A 21,280-nucleotide genomic window follows, 5' to 3' on the forward strand; every position below is an offset into this window, starting at 1 on the left:
AGCCACTTTTTCAATGCGTTTAAGTGAATAATCATGCATTCCTGTTGAAACTGAAAGTACATATGTTTTCACTATTACCGTTATCATTTTCATCTTCAACAACACATTGCATACAAAATATTTTTCAGTTATGGTTATGGTAAAGTATTCTAAAACACTAGATTTAACCCAAATATACTTAGCCATTTTATATGTCTTTTGACAATCAAAATTTAGAATGAGCTGACATAAAATGTATTCATATATAAATTTCTAAAAAGAAAATCAAAAGTAATTAGTGGTATGTAAAGAAAGATCGTGAAGCAGGGAAACCATCATGAAATATCTTGCATTACAAGGGGCTCGTATACCGTATTTTACGGACTATAAGATGCACTTTTTTCTTCGAAAAATTGCCTCCAAAATTCAGGTGCGCATATAGTCCGTAGCGTCTTATAGGTATTTTTTTTTTAAAAATTGCTTAAAAATTAAGGTGCGTCTTATAGTCCATAAAATACGGTAATACAAAACGGGAGGTTAATGCTCCTATTACAGAGGGTTGATTGTGTTACATAATGCCGAATTAAGAGGCCTATAAAGATTATGCTCAGTCTGATGGCTATGCTGTGAAACTCTATAGCCCTACATCAAAGTTTCCACTGTAGAAGACTTCTTTGAAGAACATTCGTGTCCAAACGGTCACATTCCTCCATATAGGCTTTCCATAAGCCTGCCATTGTTTTTGGATGATGACTTCCCAGAGCTCGTTTCGATAGGCCAAACACACAGTAGTCCATTGGAAGCCGCGTCGGGTGACTTCGTGGGAATGTCATCAAAAAGGTTGGTATGGATTCCTGTTTCAATATCTCGGGTTGATTTGGAGATATGACTGGAAGCTTTGTCTTGATGCACCCATACATTTGTTTGGTCATTTCCATACAAAGCAGGGATCTCATCACAGTATAGAGGTTCCATAATGTTAGTCTGGTAGTATGTCAAATTAATTTTAATGTTTTTTTTCAATTTTTCTGATGTTTAGTTTACCACGATAATAATAACCCGCAATGACCATAAAACCCGATGGAAAACTTTTGCAACATTCCTTGAACCATTTTTGGTATGGTCTCCATCTGATAGTCTGTGGTAAATTGCCTGCTATTTGTTACAATTGTCCATGTACACCCATGCTTCATCTTGTGTGACTACAAACTGCCACTTGTATACCGAAAGATACTTTTCATACAGTTTTCGGCACTTGGTCTTTCGTTTTTGGATGTGACGAGACAGCAGCTTGTGAACTCGACCTTTATGGTGTTTCTCCAGTTTCAATTTCTTGTGAACGATGGCATAAACTGTGGACTGGGCTATTCCAACACTCTGGGCAATACTTCGTTCGGATTTTGGATTTGAACCACTGGTCAGTCGTCGCACTTTTGCTATCACCTCCAGTGTGCGGCTTGGGGCGTTCCTTTTTCTGAGCCAAATTGAAACATTTGACGACGGTCCTGGCTCTTGCAAATAATTTCTTTTGAGAACTGACTGTATCCCATATCGTAAAACATTAAAACCACGATTTTTACACATTTTAATAATTTGAGTTCGCGAATATTTTGTGTTGGAAAGCGCAGTTACATAACCTGCCCAAAAGTCTGAAATTTTAGGTGGCTTATTTGCAATAGACAAAACCTTACTTATCAAAAGTAAAACTCAGAAGATACAGCATGTGGACAGATTGCTTTTATTCTACTTCCTACAACTGGAACTATGGGTGATATGCAAATTGGCATTATGGAACGCAATCAACCTTCTGTAGGAGCTTAATGTAGAGTCTCCAATATATTGTGACACTTCCTTGGTCATCTGAATATCCAAGTAGAAAAACTTACTATGTATTTAATATAGCAGACACATCTGTTGTATAAACTGAATACCATATCTAATGTCCTATAAATTAGAATGATTAGATAACAATATATCTAATGCCATCAATTAATAAATTGCTTTTGATAATCTGATGATCTAGAAATATTATTTCATATGAATATGTAGAAATGTCCATAACTTTGTTATCATGATATACTAATATTCAGCCAATGGCATAACTTGTTTAGTATAAGATCAAGTAGCAATGAGCTGAGTACTATAAAACTGAAAGGTCAAAAAAATATTATTTTATACTAAAAAAAGTGCCCAACACTGCAGACATACCTAGATTTAATCAAGTAAAATAAATAAATGTTTCAATCAGCAGAATTTATTTAAAAACAAATGTTTTTGACTGTTTTGAACAGTCATCATCAAGTTCTAAACAAAAAGGTTAATACAAATTGTTTAGAATATTTCATATCATTTATTTATATTTAATTCTGTTAAAAAGTAAGTTAATGAAGAAGCTAATTTATTGATCACACAACTATTTTTAATATGTACACAAGTGCTGATAGTTTAATATTAATATTAATTAATGTGTTATTATCTGTTTAAGTATGATTATCTATTTATAAGTTGATAATAAAAATAGTCTCATTTCAATTAGTTCTCTATTATCATCATCATCATCATTTATTGTCTATTGGAAATTTCTTCCCTATTACAAGGGGGTTACATTTACATTGTTTACTTGTTTTTTATTTTACAATACTTTTGATTTTAATTTACACCTATTTTTCCGCGAATACATTCCAAACATTTTTAATTTGAATCTTACAATTTTATTGTTCTATTTCATTAATAATAACATGTTTTAATACTTCATTAGTGTTAGTTTGTTTTGTTTTTATAAATGTCGATTATTTTACAAAAATAGTTATAAATTTTATATAAGTCTTTTTTACCCATTTTGTTGAAGTTTTTTAACAATTCTATTAGCGAGTTGCATTTATAAGTTCGAGTTATGTCATAGTGTTCACGAATATCATTTAATTTTGGACATTTTAATATTAAATGATAAGGTGTTGAATCATCGGAGTTACATAAGAAACATTTTGTTGATAAGCTTATGTAAGTGTTGTTAACATACAGCGAATATTTATTTAAACGAAGTTGTGCTATAAAGCGTTTTACATTCAAGTTTACCGAATACAACATATATGATTGAACTGATGGTATTTTAAATATATCTAAGTACCACGGATGATATTTACTGCTATGTAATGAGAACTGATCTTTGTTTATGGATTGTGCCATAGCTGAGTTTAAAAGTAGTGAGTAGCCTGTTTTCCAATCTTGAATGTTATCTTGAAATAGTAGTTCTGATACTCCAAAAGAGTTGAAGATAGTTTTTAATTTGTTATGCCATAGCTGTTTATTTTTTTGAAGTTTACTTTGCTTGATGTTTTCATGATATAGAGCAATCAAATTGTTGTCACTATTGAATTTGAGTCTGTAATAAAATTTAATGATTCGTTTTAATATGAACGGGAAGGACCATATACGATTGGTTTCATGACGTAGTGCATATCCGGGTATTGTCTGTTCTAACTGAAATAATCTGCGTAGATAGTAAATATGGAATCGTTCTATGGAATTAGTCCTCTATTATTAAAGAATAAGTTAATCAATATTTTTATTATATTTCAGTATATTTTACAATTAATTTAATTTAATTAATTTGTCATTTTTCACTAAACTTTTTCTTCACAATTTCATATTTGTATTGTACTGTTTCCTGCACTATTAAACTTGATTCTTGTATGTTTGTAGCACTAAAGTATTGCTTTTTTTGTAAATCTTAACATATTTAATTAAACTAATCCTGTAAATCAATTCTTTAACTAGCAAACAGCATATAATTCACTAAATATAAAACAATTTATGTAAAAAATAAAATAATTTCAATTTTACAACTAAGACTGGCAAACAGTGATAGGAATTTGGTGATGCAGGGATAAAAGAGTATGATTCCATTTATTTACAGACATTAGTGTGAAAAGAGAGAATTATATGACCATATCTTAATCACATTTACTTTTCCGAGATCTCTTTTACATATTTACTTGAAAGAGAATGAAGGACTTAAAAGCTGAATAGAAAAAATTTCTTGCATTCTTTGAGTCATGAACTAGTGCTTTGTGTTAAATTAATGACTTGAAACCGTGTCGTGCTTCATTCCTGTTGACTATGAACACAATATAGTGCTTACGACGATCACTTGGCTTTTCTTCTCCCTGTTATTTAGTTGAGACAAGCATTACGTGCGTATGTAGCTCGTTTCGGGCCTAATATGTCCCTCTTCAGTCAACTAAATATTAGGACGATGACACTTAACAACCAATATTTCAGGCAATGGCATTTTACAACTAATGTTAAAAACGTTGGTTTTAAAAACTTTTTAACTTTAAAGCTTCCGACTTTAAAACTTCGACTAAAATCAGACTGTTGCTTCACGGCACTTCAACTGTCGTGCTCGTTAGCATATTCTTCCGTGTCCGAGGTTAACTGATGCGGAGTTGGATTTTCGTGACTATGAATGAAGATTTTAGTGTATATTAATTCTTATAATATGTTCTATAATATTTTAAACCAATTTCCATTTATCTTAACACCTGGATATTTATTAATGCTGTTCTGACTCTTAAAAATTTCCACACTTTCTTTAAGCTTCCTATTAATATGCTTTAGGTTCTTTATGTAAAATTTTTATGTTATTTTGATCAATGTTACAACTGTTTATCGTGCAATGCTTGAGAAACTTCAACTAAATAACAGGGAGAAGAAAAGCCAAGTGATCGTCGTAAGCACTATATTGTGTTCATAGTCAACAAAAAACTAGTGCTTTGTGTGTAGCAATCAAATTTCCTATTGTCTGAATTTCCTGCCTCCAACTAATAACTATATAATACATATTTATATAACTATAAACTAATAACATATAATTTTAATATAACTTTATCATTAAATTTTGATTTTATCCTTATGAAAGGAAGGAAAGAATCTATTCTGATTCAAATCAAAACCTCTCAGTAAAAAGTTATCGTAGTAATTTAACAATTAAATTATTTTTAAACAACAAATATTGTATAAATTTTAAAAACTTTTAATGAATTTGTTTGTTTATTTTTCAAAATTTTTGACATGTGATGGTCTTACATTCTTTATATGGTGTTTAGTAAATCACTCTTGATTACAAAATTGTGATATTTACAATTTACAATTTTAACTTAGCAGAATAATCTCCCAGTTCTGAAAAATAAATGAGAAAGGCATTATAGATTCTATTGAAACTTTTACTATACAATCAGAAATAGCAATGTTTACCATTTTATTTCTTCAACCATGACTGTCAACAATGTACTGAGATACTAAAAAAAGTTATAAGAATGGAGTTGTCTTTGAGTAGCATACCATTCAGTTGTCATCATGGCATGGAATGGAAAGCGTCATGCACTTGTTACTGATAAAAGTTTAAGAGCACTGTCTATCAGCATTAATAAGGTTTTGATGAGTAAAAGACAAAATAAGTACAAAATTTTTATATTTATTTTGTATTTTACTCATCAAAACCTCATTAATGCCAATAGACAGTGTTCTTAAACTTTTATCTGATAAGAATCTGGTGTAAAAAATTAATTATTTCTTTCTTTTATTATTGAGACCTTTTACAAAAATGGTGGCTGTGTCATTGCAACACAGCAATTATTTTGTATACATTTTAGGCTCTATTGAAATGAAAAGGTTCCTGATAGGAAAACCACATTGTTATGGATTAGAAATTTCAGACACACAGGTTCAGCTTTGACTGGTAGACTTTATAACATTTGAACATCATAAAATATTAAAGCAATAAGACAGGCTGTTACTAATTTTCCATGACATTCATCTGTTACACGTGTTCCCCTTAAAGAAATGTCTGATCAGAGTGTGAGAAGAATTTTATACAAAGACAACTTCTATCCTTACAATAAGATGCAAGAATTCACCGAACTGCGACTGGGCCAATCACTAAGTATTGGATTTTTTCAGTGTCTATACCTCTGATTTCAGAGCCATACAATCTCTTCAATTAACTGTCTTGTATGATTATGGAGTTTAAAATTGGATAAATCATGACTTTAATGTTGGCCATACATGGATGTGGTTATGCATTCACTAATCCTCAATAAAAAAAAAAACTGTGAAAAAAGACATTCTTTATTTCTTTTATATAAAACAAAAATCTTTTGCAGTTACATTAAATTAAAGAAAAATTTTTAATTTTTATTTTAGAGATTAATATTATCTGAAGAGTCTGAGATGTATGAACAGTGGAAAGAACCATCATTACCTATTTATTTGGAAATATACTTGTTTAATATTACTAATCCTGAAGATGTAGAAGCTAATATTAGTAAACCAATTGTTGAAGAAGTTGGACCATTTTCATTCAGGTAAAAATTTTTTTAGATCAAATAAAGTTTATGATATTTTTTTATGATACGGATCAACCACTGCTAATCCATCGATCAATAATGCAGTTCCATCAATAATCCGACAATAATTTGGGATAACATAATTTCAAATTTGCTAGTTGCTGCTATTGTTTGGTAGTGCTTAAGTTGCCAGATATATGGTAATTAATTATCTTTTTTATGCAATAGTATCTCATTAAGTGTGATACACCATAATACTTCTATGATAATTTGACAAGGATTTTCATTTAATGCTTCTTTTTTCTTTATTAACCACATTGTACTGATTTACAGGATATGAAGTGGTTAGTTGTTAGGTTAAGTGTATTCTATCCTAACAACTCTGTGATCTGGTAAATCATTAATCTGTTACCCTACAGTTCCCAATGATGCCTGATTAGTGATGATCAATCTGTTATTTTAATTAATTAAATCAAATCAAATCGTAATTTATTTGATATGGCTTCCAGCTTTACAAAGACAGTAAAAAACAAAAACAACAAACATTATTTACAATATAACTTAATATTTCTTATTACACAGGTAACAATTATATATATTGGAATTAGTAAAACTATTTTAACGTTTTCAATAAATAATATATTTTTATAAATGTTTTGTTACCAAATGTTTAAATAACATTATAAACTTTAAATTTTCATCATGGAAATAAATCATAGTAAAGTTAATTGACAAAAAAGTAGCCTTTAAATATTCAATATTAAATTTTCAATAAATTCACAAGATACAAACAGATGATTTTTAACATTTTTAAGTTACAAAAAGGACAATTAGAATAGGCCAATATATCAAGTCTGCAACCATTAAAAAAAACAGTAAATTTATTAAAACCTAACTAGACTATCAGGAATATGATCTTTGATAACAGAACTGTGAGATGTTCATAGAAAGGATTGGGAAGTTTTCAAGAAAATATGCTCCTGATCTATATAGAGACTATCTTGAGTCCAATATTTCTCTCTTAAAGACTGAAGAAGTTCAGCTAAAAAATGCCTTTTATCAAGAAACTAAGCATAAAAAGCAGATGAAAATCCCAAATCAGACAATAAGCACTCATCTAAGGAAGACCAAGTTATGACCAAAAAATTAGTGCTTATTAATTTTAACTTGTTATAAACCAACTTCTTAAAGTTGAATTCTGGCAACTCTAAACTTAAAACAATAATAAAAAATAATCATGGCTAAACCTATAGTCAATGATGGTCTATCCAATTCTAATCTCAAAACAGGTCCAGGAACTGATTTTCCATCTTAATTGTTCAGCAATTAAGATGGAAAATCAGTTTAATGAACCTCAATTGAGTCTTCTCCAACCCATCAACAAAGGATGGACCCCAAGTGAAGAGAAATGAGTCCTGTGGAGAAAAATAAAGTATGTAAATATTTATAAGATAGCACAACCTCCAATGCAGAATTAGATAAATAAAATTTATCAGCTTTTTCCAGCCTATTTTACACATTATAAACATTGTATAAAATATATGTGAAAGTATTTTCTTTTAAATAAATCTATGTATGGTATGGATAGAATTGCTCAAGACTGTTCTATGAAAGTCTTTACAATTGCACATATGTGTCCTATGTCCTACATATATGCCCAAAGTCCTACTTTTACAGTTAGGACTTTAAAATCAAAAAATGCAAATATATAATCTACACAATCATTTGAATTAACTGTCCCTGATATATGGTCATAAAATAAAGATATATGGTCATATAAAGGTCTATACTGTGTCATACTGTGTACATCTGCTATATTTGTCTATACACCAACAAAAGTATATGGACAGTGCAGATTTATTGTAATGAGATTAAATTTTGTAAACAACCATGCATTTTATTTATGTTTTTGACCTTTATGTCCTACTTTGAAGCTTTCAAAATGTGGCAATGTCAAATATACATTTGTTTATTTATTAAACAATTTTTTAATGAGAGAAGAAAAAATTTAATTTTAGAAATAGTTTATATTTGAATTTCATATTTACATGCTGCTTATAATGAACAGGTCAGGTTTGACATTATATAATTTGGAAATAGAATAAAATCAAATATTTACTTTATACAACTTAAACTTCTGTGTCATCATTATTTCGATGCTGACTTTAATTTTTATGCAGATATTTTTTCTGTAGTCTAACAGTACAATTGCTTTAAATTATACAGTATTCCTACTTAATATTTTAATGATAAACTATATATAGTTAGTAATGATACCTTGATAAAGTTATAGTTTATGACATATTTGTTGCATGGAGAATTATTGTCTTCCAGATTAAATTATGTAAATTAAATTTATTTTGATGCAAAATGGAGTATAAATTCTATTATTATTATTTTGTTATTAACCAAAATATCTAAAAATGAGACTATTTTCAGTCTATAATTAAACTTATTTTTGATTAATTAAGTTATAGAATTTGGAATTAAAGATGACAATTAAGATGTCATTTTGTGTAAAGATAATTAATTTAGAAAATCCTAGAAGAAAAGATTGACATGGAATAGGAGTAATTTGCAACTTATTGCTTAGAGTGAGGCCACACTGATTAAACAAACAAAAAAAAAGTATATTTAAAGTATATTTAGTCAGTCTTAAGATCATTAAAGATAAAGGATTATTTGGATTAACTTACACTAAATAAGCTGATCTTAAATTTGTCTGAAACAGAGGGAATAATCATCTTCCTATGTTTTATCTATTATGTCTAAATCAGCTCACAAAAAATGTATTGTGAAACTGAAAAACTTCTTTTAACTGATGCTAGAAAACATTACATAATTTTAATATGAAAGAGCATTGAAATAAAAGACTTATGTGAAGAATTTAACAAACTTTGTATCTGTTTCCAAATTGAACTTCCAACTAATCCTGCTAGATGATTAAGTGATATATATGCTATAAGGTTAGTGGGGTAAGTGCATCCTCAGTTCTGGAATTTGAAAGTTTCTGCCAGTGAGGCAGAGTGAAGATTACCTAAGTTTTCATTAGTTACAGATAACCCAAAAATTTCTCTCTTGCTTACTTCTCTCTACTGACCACTTTGAGATAATACAAATAATATTATCATCTCATTCAGACAAAAACTACTGGCGATAGTTTTTTCTTGTCTATCTTGCTTTAGTAGTATCAGGTAAATATGTAGAAACCAGTTCTAGTTATTTCTGTCTAAGAATACTTAAGCCATTTTGACTAATCAGTGTGGCTCAGCGTTATTGTGCAGATGCATTTACCAAATTACTCTATCTGGACCATTATCTAATCTTGCTTATTTATGACTAAAAATAATCAGCTTTTAAATATGTTTTGCTTTTCAGATCATATTATTGTATGATTATACTTATTAATGATTCATGTATTGACAAAAATAGGAATTTAAAAATAACATATTTTGAATTGTTGTTTTCCAATCTGACAAAAATCAATTCAGATGTCAATTCTAATGTATAGAGGTGACATCTTTACCTTTATCTTTTAAAGTTTTATAACACACACTGAAAATTTTTATGTTGACAACATATTAAAGAACTACAGAAAGAGAAATATTAAGTCCATCACATGTAAATATACCAGAAATATCCAGCACAAATTGTACTTACTAAAAATAATGAAAAAACAAACATTTTTGACGATTTTTAAATTGTCACCTTCAGGTTAAAGGCATTTATTAGTACATAGTTATTGTTAGAGAAACATTAATTAATTGAGGTGTTAATTTTACTGAATTTTTTAAATATATTTATGGTTGCAAAGCACACATATAAAATTAAAAATATTTTATATTTAATAAATAATACTTATGTTATTACATTATGTTAATATTGCTCATTCTGATGAAACTTGCTCTTTTAATTTCTGCATAAAGTCACAAATCATCTTTTGTACCTTTTCAGCAATAACTTTCTAACCTGAAATTGGCCTGTAAATAGGGTCAGAAATGTTTGTTCTGAGATTAAAGGTATTGCCGGAAAAGTACAAAAGGTGTGTTTTGTGATTTTATCCAAGAAATTCCAATTTTTAAGACATATTTATTCTTCAACTAACAAAAAATAGTCTTGTTTTTGGCATTTTGGCTCATAAAATTTCATTAATTAATTAATTAAAACTGACTTGACTTAATCATTTTTGTAATTTCTAAAACTAATTTGATTAAATTATGTTTCTTAAAAGCTTTTTAAGTCTTTCAAACTCAACTTAATTAATTAAATAAATTTAATTTGGCTGAATTTGGAGATTTAATTTATCCAATTTATTTAAATTTTTAATTGTAGCTTAAATCTCTTAAAGGAACATCCTACACCTTTTTTTTTTTTTTTTTTAATTTTAAAAACTTTATTTAGAATTAACAAATATTAGATTTCTTTTTACTTTTCTTATTAAAAGATAGCATTGCTATTAATTTATGGTGGAAATCAATTATTCATTAAAAGCATTAAGAAATATGGCAGTTTAAATCAATAAATTTTTCCAACATAATTAGCAAATGAAAATTTCATTTAGGTAATATTTAATTTGTGTTTTAAAATTGTCTTTGTATTTTATCTATACATTAAATTATTACTTCCAGTGTATGGAAATGTTCACAAACCATGTAGTCCAATATTTTGCAAATTTTAGCCCACTCCTGTCCTGGTGAATCTGTGGACAGACAAATGATCACCATTCTTAAAATCACATAGTCTAAGGAAGCTGGGGACCTATTCTGAGTTGTATTGTTAAACTAATGAATACAATAAAAACCAATTGCTGTCAGAACCATGTGATTGGCATTTAATCAACTGTGAAAATGCTATTCTGTGCGGTATGTTTCGTTTTTGGTTCTGACAGCCATGTGCAGTAACTAAGCTTTTCTTATCGATCATTCTCGAGGTTCCATTAGGAACATAACAAAAATAAAAAGAACATGGCAACTTTAGTTATAAGGATGCTATTACTTCTCGAGCAATTGGGAGAGAGAAAAAATTAGCATTCGACGTAAATCTCAGTTTTGTCTTTGAGATAATGCTTTTCGGCTGAATGATACGTGCTTTAAAGAACTTTATCATCTTATGAAGTCATTACTATTACATTTATGCATTATGAGAAAAGCTAGAGTCAAAGTATTTTAACTAATATCTTAAACTGACAACTTGCAGTTGCTGGTTGTGTTATCCCTTCTTTGATGACATTTTAACACAAAAAAGATTTGGCTAATGCTAATTCATGATGATACTAAAAGAATGTGCTTTGCTTGGTAAACAGCAGATTGCAATCAAGTGACAAAAAGCCAATGTTAACTATAATGTAATTGATTAAAGTGTAACAGCTATCGATTACATGGAACCCAGATGCATTTCAACCAATTACCCATAATGAAACTACTTAACATGGAACAGAGGATAGCAATTTGTCTAAGGTTTGTTAACTGCCTTTCACTAAGGAGCCATACTGAATGTCTGTTTAAAACTTTTGTTGAGTTATCGGAAGAGCTCAGAATTGGTCCTCTGGACACGCAAATACTTACTTTTATTTTAATTTTAAATTTAAACACTAGTTAGGAGAATAGGGAAAGATTCTTTTGTAATCTCCCCTTCAAAAAAATGAAAATACAAAATAAAATAAGGGTATATAGATCAGTTACAAATAACAATTATAGAAAGGAGCAAAATATTACATTATACTCAATTACAAAAGTTTGGAACTATTCTCCTGCTATGCATAATAATAGTAGGTCTCTCATATAATAAAGATGTTATAAAACTATTTTGTGCCATGTGACTCAAGGGATATTTCATATGCTCAATTTAGGTTTCATTACATGTCTACATGTACAAAATAAAAAGTTTTAAAACAGTGCTGTTGTCATGCCAGGCATACCAAGGTGGCACCCTGTACATTTTTCAAGCAAGACAAAGCTTTGTAAATATCTATAGTGGACTTTTGGCTATGTACTGTACCTCAGCCAAAAAACTAAGAAAATACTTCTTGCACAGTTTTTTGCACTGATCACAAATATATAGATTATTGTTGGCACATTTAAGATATTACACCACCAAGTTGTGCTTTGCCTTTACAAAACTCCATAGAAATTCAAAATCAGGACATTGGTTAGCTCCCTAGCACTTTTTAATTTATAACTACACCTCTGTTTTAAACCATTTTCTCCAATAATGATTCATGGAAAGAGTTTCCTTTTGGGGATTAAATAAAAAGAAAAGAGACATGAGTTTTTGGGAAAGGATTTTTAAAAAATAGTAACAATTGAAATGTTAAATGCAAAATTATAAAAAGACATAACAAAATAAATAACAAAGTATACTTTAACAAGTTTACTATGTTAATATTGTTTACTGTGATAATATGCTATTAAGTCAAAGATTAATGTGTAACATAATAGTTAATAAAGTACACAATTGCCAAAAAGTTTTCCATTAGTTTTACATGGAAATTTTGCATGGTTCTATTAGATCTAAATTTTTATGTAAAACCACTGTCTATTGGATAGCAAAAGTATTGAGTTCCAGTTACAATCCAAGACACCATTCATTATTTTTAATATAACAAACATTTGATTGAAAAGGACAACATTGTTTTTGTTGTTATTTTTTTATATGAGTAGATGTTCAATTAATGAATTAATCTAGAAATGCTAAAGTGAAAAATCTATTATGTTGTATAATCATTAGCATAAGCAGAAATAAAAGCATAGAGGAATGTATGATCCAATTTTATTGTGTGTTAGCAATTTTCATTTGGTGCCAGCTTTTTCTTTATGTAGCAGATTGGTAGGTTTGAAATACATAACAGAGGAGATAATCTCATATTTGGAGATTTGTGACAAATCTTGTAGAATGGTACTTTAGTAATAGTTCAGTGAAGTGTATGTAGGTCTTGCTATAATATTTCTACTGCCAATAGCTAAAAACACATGTTATCTTAAATATCTCTGATTCTTTAAACTTCTTTATCCTAATCCTTTAATGGTATCCTAAATATCTCCTTTAAATTAATGAATCTTTTTTAAAATAAAATTTATCTTCAGAAAATTTACAGTAAAATTCAACAATTGAATATTTACATTTATATAAATAGAAGTGAACAGAAAATATAAATGAAATTTTTAAAGTAGTAATTTGGTTAAATAAGCAATATAAATATTAATAATTTAGCAATTTTATTTATTTTATAATTAATTTAATAAATTTATTTTAAATAACAGGGAGAAAAGGACAAAAGAAAATATAACATGGAATGAAAATGGAACAGTTTCCTATAGATTAGTAAAAACTTGGTATTTTCAACCAGATAGGACTAATGGTTCTTTAGATGACCATATCATTACAGTTAATGTTCCAATGATTGTAAGTATAAATTCAATATTAATATTAAATGTTTTCAACACAAATCTCCATAAACATAAATTCAAATGTTTGGATGATTCAAAATCACACATTATAAGTGTGTGGTTTTGATGAGTCGAATTTTTAATTCCTATTGTAATTCTTTTGATCTTATAATTTTTCCATTTTTTAATAACTTTTTTCTCATATATACGGATAATATTAGTGATAATTCAGTGCAGTAGTGCCTTGTAGTTTGAATTTAGTTCATTCCAAGAGGCCGTGCAAACCCCGGATTGCTCAAAGTCCAAATCAATTTTCTGGAAGAAATAGATGAAATATAAAATTCATAATTCTACAAAATTATTTCATATTAAATTTTGTTCAATACAAATAGAATTATATGTTCCTATTTAGTTCAGACAGCTGATTTTTTTCCCAGTTATCTTATAATCCTATGTTTTGTAATAATAATAATAATAGTATTTATTGATATGATCAAACAAAAAAATACATGTCAAAAGATGTCATGGCAAAGCCTGTTTTGGGCCCCCTGAATTAGTAAATACTAAGATGAATTTGTAAAACCTAAGACACTTTATATGAGAATATGTTGAAATTAAAATTAATGTAGAACCATGTCTATTTTCCCAATAGTATTTTAAATCTATTTTAGCATTTATCAATTTTTGATAATTTTAAAGAAAAATAGTTGAAATAAACTATGATTTTTACATCCTTCACAGTTTTCTTTATTAGTGTACTAATCAGTTTCCTATCTATTCTAACAATTCTATGTAAAGACTTATTTAATATATAACAGACATACTTTTTCTTTGAAATGGTTTTCCTATTTAACCACCAATATTATAAATTTTAAGCTATTGTGAAAAAAATGCTTTTTTCTTTGTCAAAAGAAAAACATGTGTAACAAAAAAACCAAAGTGGAAACTTTAATTACGGCAAAAAAATATCTACAGGTTCTTTTCTAGGATGCCAGAATATTTTCTATCCCAACAGATGGAAACAATCATATGAAAGAACAAGGTGGTACGTACAAAATCCCGAATATATATGTTATTCGACAAAAGAGAAATAATTAAAATTAATCTTACGCTAATATTAAACTATCAAAAATACGAATAAAGATAAAAACTAAGACTAATATTAAACTATAGTAGGAGAATAGGGGACAGGAAGGAAAAGTAAGAAATTAGATAGGGGGTACCCAGTGTTGGTTCTTGAGATCTTTGAAAAACGGCCCTTTTCTTTGTAATGTCCGTAGCAAAGGAACGAGGGTATTTCCTTTGTTTCTTTCAGTTCAATCACTCGTCGACAGTTCGGATTCGATAATTTACCGTTAACTCCTTGAATCTATCACAGAGATCCTTAGTCAGTCTCTGAAGCTCTACCTTTTTTTCTTCTGCACGCTGCCAACAATGCACCGGAAGCTGGTCTCCCTCCTTTCTCTCTCGAGTCCGAATTCCATCTGTCCCAGGTTCACGACCCTCCTGCCCTCTAGTATCGTACTTGTCCCCTCGGGGGTTGCGCACCCTTTCTTTGTTTTAGGGGATATCCGATGGCCATATAAGGAAAGGAATTTCAGAGACATTCCAAAGAGGGAAGATAATAAATAAAGAAAAGAAAGGGGAGAAAAGCACGTAAAGCGAAATAAAACTAAAAAATAAAATATATAAATTGTATACAAATACATGGCATACAGCCACACTATAAGAAGCATTTCTTATTATGTTAAGTTACACAAATTATAATATTAATATTTCGCAGGATAGCCAAAAGTTAGTTAAAAGTTATTATTTAATTTATATATTTAACAAGAAGAATCATATTTTAAACAATTTTATTAAGTACTTTTTAAAGAAAACAATGTAGTAGTTACAATAATTTACTGACTTTTGAGCTACCTTATATGTGGAGGGTTCAAATTCTAAAGTGAACCAAGGCAAACTAATTTAGAGATAGTGAGTTATTTAGGGATTATTATTGTATCTTAAAAATAAATCAAAATACATTTGTAGTTACTATGTATACTTAATGCAATTTATAATGCATCATCTTTCCGAAAATAAAATGCAAAAAATATTACAAATAACTTAAATACAACACATGTAATAAATTAAATTTGAATTATGACTATTTACAAAAATTATTAAATTTTCCAGTCTATCTTACACCTCAGAGAATCACAGTATAATGGCTTGAATTAACTTCATTAGGACAGATGGTAAGTTATAAAAAACTAACACACAGAGTTAAAATTGATCGGAACGCCAACCTTTTATTTGAGGATTCGGCGTCCTTTAACACTAAAAACAATGGTAACAAGGGTAACAAGTAATGTAATAAAACAAATTTTAATTTGAAATTGATTCACTTTAGATCTGAACCTTTCAAATAACAATAACATTTTTCGTAATATAATGATATTCTAATGTAAAAATGTTAATATTTTGATGAAATTTATTTATTTATGTATTAAAATTTTAAAATTTAATTTTTTCACTTAATTAAAAATAAATTCTTAAGTAATAATATGAAGTAAGAAAGACCCCAAAAATCTGTAAAAATTGCATTAACCACTTTAATTTTTAACGTTTTTGGCCGTATTTTACCGACCTTCCTCGGGCGAAGTTTACTATTCGAATGATGGTTGCATTTGATTTGTAAACTTATATTCTATTTTTGTAACTTACAAGGTCTGGTTACAAACTACTAACATTAAAAAGTGTTTATTCCAGAATATTTAAAATCTTTTTTTCTATTCAAATGCAACTGTCATTCAATTTATAAGCGTTTTTCATTTAGAAGATTGGTACAATGCCGAAATTCTTAGAATTAAAGTGGTTAATGCAATTTTTAAGATTTTTTGGAGTGTTTTTTGCTATTCAACATTGCATTTGTCAGTAGTTGTAATATGGCTTTGCTGGCAAAGACTTATCATAAATTAGTCATAAAGTTAAGAGATAATATTTTAACTTTTATTTAGACTGCTGCTGTCGGAGCTCATAAAATGAACAACACAGTCGTTAACACTTTCATGAGTGAATTCTTTCATCATATAAATAGTACAGTATTTATTTCAAAAACGCCACGTGAATTATTATTTGATGGTTATAATGACACAATTCTTGCTGTTATGAAAGAAATGTTTCCACAACTAGTGCCTTTCACAAAATTTGGGTGGTTTTACAAGGTAAGATTTATATATACAGAGTGTCCCAAAAAGATGTACTCACTCTTTGATTGTCAAATATATAAATATTTTTTTGTAAATAGACGTGTCTTGACAAACACACAGTCCTAAGAAGTTAAATCAATAAACAAATAAATAAATACATTAATTTAAAACCTATTACTAAATTTAAAAAACATATTATTAATTGTCTATCAAAGAGTGAGTACATCTTTTTGGGACACCCTGTATATATATATTTAATACATAAAATTCTTTAGATGCATATAATGATATATTAATTATTATGAAGAAAGAATCTAATGAAATTTAAGTTTATACTATTAAAATAAAAAGCATATTCGTGAACTACTTACACAGTTTTGCATAATGAATAATATTTAAAGTGCAGAAAATAACTTTTTTAAAAATTATTTTATGTATTTATGATTGATTACAAATTTTTTTTAGAAAATTCTGTATTATGTAATAAAATTAAAATTTTTACATTAATAAATTTGATTTGTTCAATTTTATAATATACCAGTTTTATTCAAATAATAACCACATCTTGTCTGTAAAGCTTGAAATAATAACTGCTCTCCCGAAAACTTAGGAAAACAATTTAAAAATAATTAAATACTGTTATGTAAGATGATAAACTCAATAAATAACCTGTATAAGCAACACAAAAAGTCTGTTTCCTGAAAAAAGTCATTAAAAATGGCTGAAAACATTAGTGATTAAAAGTTTTTTGTTCTGTTTATAAAGGTTATTCGTTGAGTTTACAATGTAAAATTGATAAATATGGTAAACTATTGTAAGTAGATACCAAATTTAATTATTTAACAAATAAACTTAAATAGAAAATGAAATACTGTATCTTAAATGTACAATGTAGTAAGCATACTTTTTAACAATTTTCTTATTACTAAAATACAGAAATTAATATTCATTATAAAAAAAAATAGAAGTTGCCATTTCAAGTATAATTTGTTTTAAAAATCAAAATTTTCATAAATAAATATTTTAATGCTTTATTAATAATTAACATAAATGGGTGTGAAATACTAACTTATCTTCAGTAGTAACTACATAGAAAGTATGTAGTTTAAAATTATTGTACCGCTCTCCTTAAGCAAATGAAATGAATCAAATTTCTATAAAGAACTTTGCCTCATCTTTGTAGACAAAGCATGAACAACTATGAATTGTATAGTATGAAGCTTCAAGAAAGAAAACCACTGATCATCAACCATGTAACAGTTCCAGACAAAAGAGTAAGATATATAAAAATCACTTGACCTTGCCTTGTGCGAATCAATCATCAATTGTAACTTCTCACCAAAAAACCAACAACGGTGCGTTATCAGATGTAATTACAATTTTTCACAAACGTTTTCGAACATAAAAGTTCTTCATCAGGTGAAAAAACGGACAACTTATACAAAAAACGTTCGATGGAACAGATTTTCGAAAGAGCCGTGCGCAAGATTCGAAATATTACTCGTGCGGTTGTCGTCACCGCTGCGCATGGGCGGAAGTGAAAACTTTCCTGTAATGTCATCCGTCATAAATGAGCATTTGCCATGCGACGGATAACGATAACTCCTCTTTGCCGTTGATACATTTTTTATCTCGGGCGGTTTTATGTATGTGTACCGCCTCCATCCATCTCAAACGGTGTATAAGGGGTGTGATGTGGATAATCCTGGCCTCGTCAAACCTTGGCTGTATATCAGGATCTGTGGCGTAACGTGCCAAAGCGGTTGTACATCTTTGATGATGGATGTCTGCTTTATGTTCTTTAATTCTCGCTCCTAGCGATCTTTTAGTGGAGCCGATGTACCATAAGTCTTCGTCACACCTGTGGTCTGTCAGCGGGATGGCATACACCCCCGGTAGCTTGTCTTGATTGGGGGGATCTTTGGCATTCCGTAGCATCTGATATATATTCGGGCATCTTTTATAGGTGATGCTGACTTGTTTCTTCTTGGCAACTTCCAAATATAGCTTCCTTAAATATGGATTGTAGGTGAGCGGTATGCTGTCTTTATGCTCTGTTGTTACTTGCTCATGCTGCATTGACAGTTGGTAATTCCCCCATTTTTTGGTTAATTTACTTATAAGGTTGCAGTACCCATGGCTTTGAGCAATACTGCGTAACGTGTTAATCTCTTTCTGCAGAGCGTGTCTTGTTGAGGAATGGGTGTACGCCCGTTTCACTAAGGTGTTGAATGCTGCTAGTTTGTATGGTATGGGGTCACAGGAGCCTATGGGGATGTACAATTGGTCTGCAAGCGGTTTCCTGTACACTTCTGTGAGGATGGAGGTTCCTTTAACCATGATACTAACATCAAGAAAATGAACATGCGTGTCATTCGCCTGTTCCAGGCCCAGAGTTACGCCGTAGCTGTTGTTATTAAATGAGTCGACGAACGCCGCTATGTCCGGCTTGCTCTTCCATAAGATGAGTATGTCATCCACGTATCTCTTATATAGCTGTACGTTGTGGAGGTGGTTAGGAAGGATTTTCTCTTCGAGTTGCCGTATTACCAGCTCGCACAAATCCCCTGCTACCAGGCTCCCCATTGGTACACCCCTTCCTTGTTTGTAGACTGTACCTCTAAATTGAAAGAATGAGTTGTAGCACAGCAGGTGGGCCATCTCTAATATTTGCCGGTGGAGGTTAGCATCATCGACTATTCTAATAGTAGGTCTCAGATGGCACAAAATGCCGGTGGTAGAAGGATCGACGGATATAATGACTTAAAGTCGAGCACCGTAATAAATTGCGGGGGGGTGTCAATCTGCTTGAGGAGCTCTATGAGGCATTGACTATTGGTTACGGTGAACTGGTAGTCTTCTAAGTGTGGAGCGATCAGATAGTGCGTGAATTCCTCTAATTTACGTGTTGGTGCTCTCACTTTATCAACTACCGGGCGAATCTGTTGGTCTTGTTTATGTGTTTTGGCGAAACCGAATAGCCTGGGTGTGTCAGGCGAGTCCATTACAATGTTCTTAATTGCCAACCTCTTAGCCAATTTAGTGTTGGAGAACCTCTTCAGCCTTGCATGTAGCTTTTCTACTGTGTTAGTATCTACCTTTTCACACTGGGTAACATTGATGTACTCCATTAATAACTGGTTATAAGTATGCCGTTTCATCAGTACCATAGTTTTCGCCTTGTCGGCCCTGACTAGCGTGACCCCATTGTTCTTCATCCACCTGCTGGCTCGTGTTAACTTCATTTGTAAATGCTTTGAGTCCACCGTGGTTTTAGCTCTTAAAATCTTGTTTACTGCCATCCATCTGTAGTATTCTTTAGTCCTATCCGGAAGGCCTTGCAGTAGGAATTCTAAATCCGGGACGAAGCCCAAGTTCTCAGTTGGCGGTGGTGGTGCGAACTTCGGACCGTACTGTAAAACCTCAACGACAAACTCCGGCAGTTGGATATCATCCCACAAGACAAACGGGAAGGTAGGGTGTACCCGACGTTTTGGTGTTTGGAATCTGAGTATCCATTGGATCTTTTTGTGGTACCGCTCTTTACATTTACCATTTATACGATCATAATACGGAACCAGCTTGGCGTTTTCTTGTGCTAACACATTGGGATGCCTGCTGAATAATTCTGTTTCGATGTCTACCAGCTCTTTTAGAATGGAATAGACCCTTTTCCGTGTGGCACGAATAGCCCTATTTAGGCACATTTGCTTCACTTTATTAAGGAGAGGCTCACTTCCCGGTGGGAGTCGAATTCTATAAAACGACATCGGGAGTACTCCCATATCTTTACACTCTTTTAAAAAATCGAACTTTGCCCTAGCTTTAAGTAGCTTTACGAGCGATCTATAATACGGAGTAGCCGGCATCGCTACTAAACTTTACTCATCAATTGCACACCGCGTTAAATAAACAGTAACTTCTCACCAAAAAACCAACAACGGTGCGTTATCAGATGTAATTACAATTTTTCACAAACTGTTTATTTAACGCAGTGTGCGATTGATGAGTAAAGTTCAATCATCAATTATAAGATTGTCTCACTATACATGATAGTTTAACAACTGTCAACTATAATCTGTCCATCCTAAGCTATTACTGCTGCTCACCTGCTCAGTAGACACATGCCCTGTTCCAACACTTACCATCTCAGCTACTTCATCTTTAATTGTATTCAGTAAATCATTTGTAAATCATGTTATAAAACTATACATTATATTGGGTAAATAGAGAACACACAAGAATTTTTACTCACCTCTAAAGCATTTAAAATATTCTCAAAAAATGTTTCCATTGTGGATGATGTTTTAATTATGAATTAAAATGATCTTTATGAATCTTAAACATAAGACATAAGTTTATGACACATAATTGA

General features: G+C 30.2%; 1 protein-coding gene and 1 long non-coding RNA gene across 3 annotated transcripts in view; one reads left to right on the forward strand and one right to left on the reverse strand.

Moving 5' to 3' along the window:
• Positions 1 to 21,280, forward strand: part of LOC136982235 (scavenger receptor class B member 1-like) — a 58,784-nt gene that overhangs the window by 18,581 nt on the left and 18,923 nt on the right. The window contains exons 2-4 of the mRNA XM_067278693.1: positions 6,184 to 6,344; positions 13,586 to 13,727; positions 16,714 to 16,920. Coding sequence (XP_067134794.1) covers positions 6,184 to 6,344; positions 13,586 to 13,727; positions 16,714 to 16,920 — 510 coding nt within the window. The remainder of the gene's footprint in view (positions 1 to 6,183; positions 6,345 to 13,585; positions 13,728 to 16,713; positions 16,921 to 21,280) is intronic.
• LOC136982245 (uncharacterized) overlaps positions 1 to 21,280 on the reverse strand; it is a 72,843-nt gene that overhangs the window by 16,010 nt on the left and 35,553 nt on the right. The gene's annotated exons all lie outside the window — the stretch shown is intronic.

The sequence above is a fragment of the Centruroides vittatus genome, unplaced genomic scaffold, assembly GCF_030686945.1.
Source record: "Centruroides vittatus isolate TY-2023 unplaced genomic scaffold, ASM3068694v2 contig_817, whole genome shotgun sequence".
NCBI lineage: Eukaryota > Metazoa > Arthropoda > Arachnida > Scorpiones > Buthidae > Centruroides > Centruroides vittatus.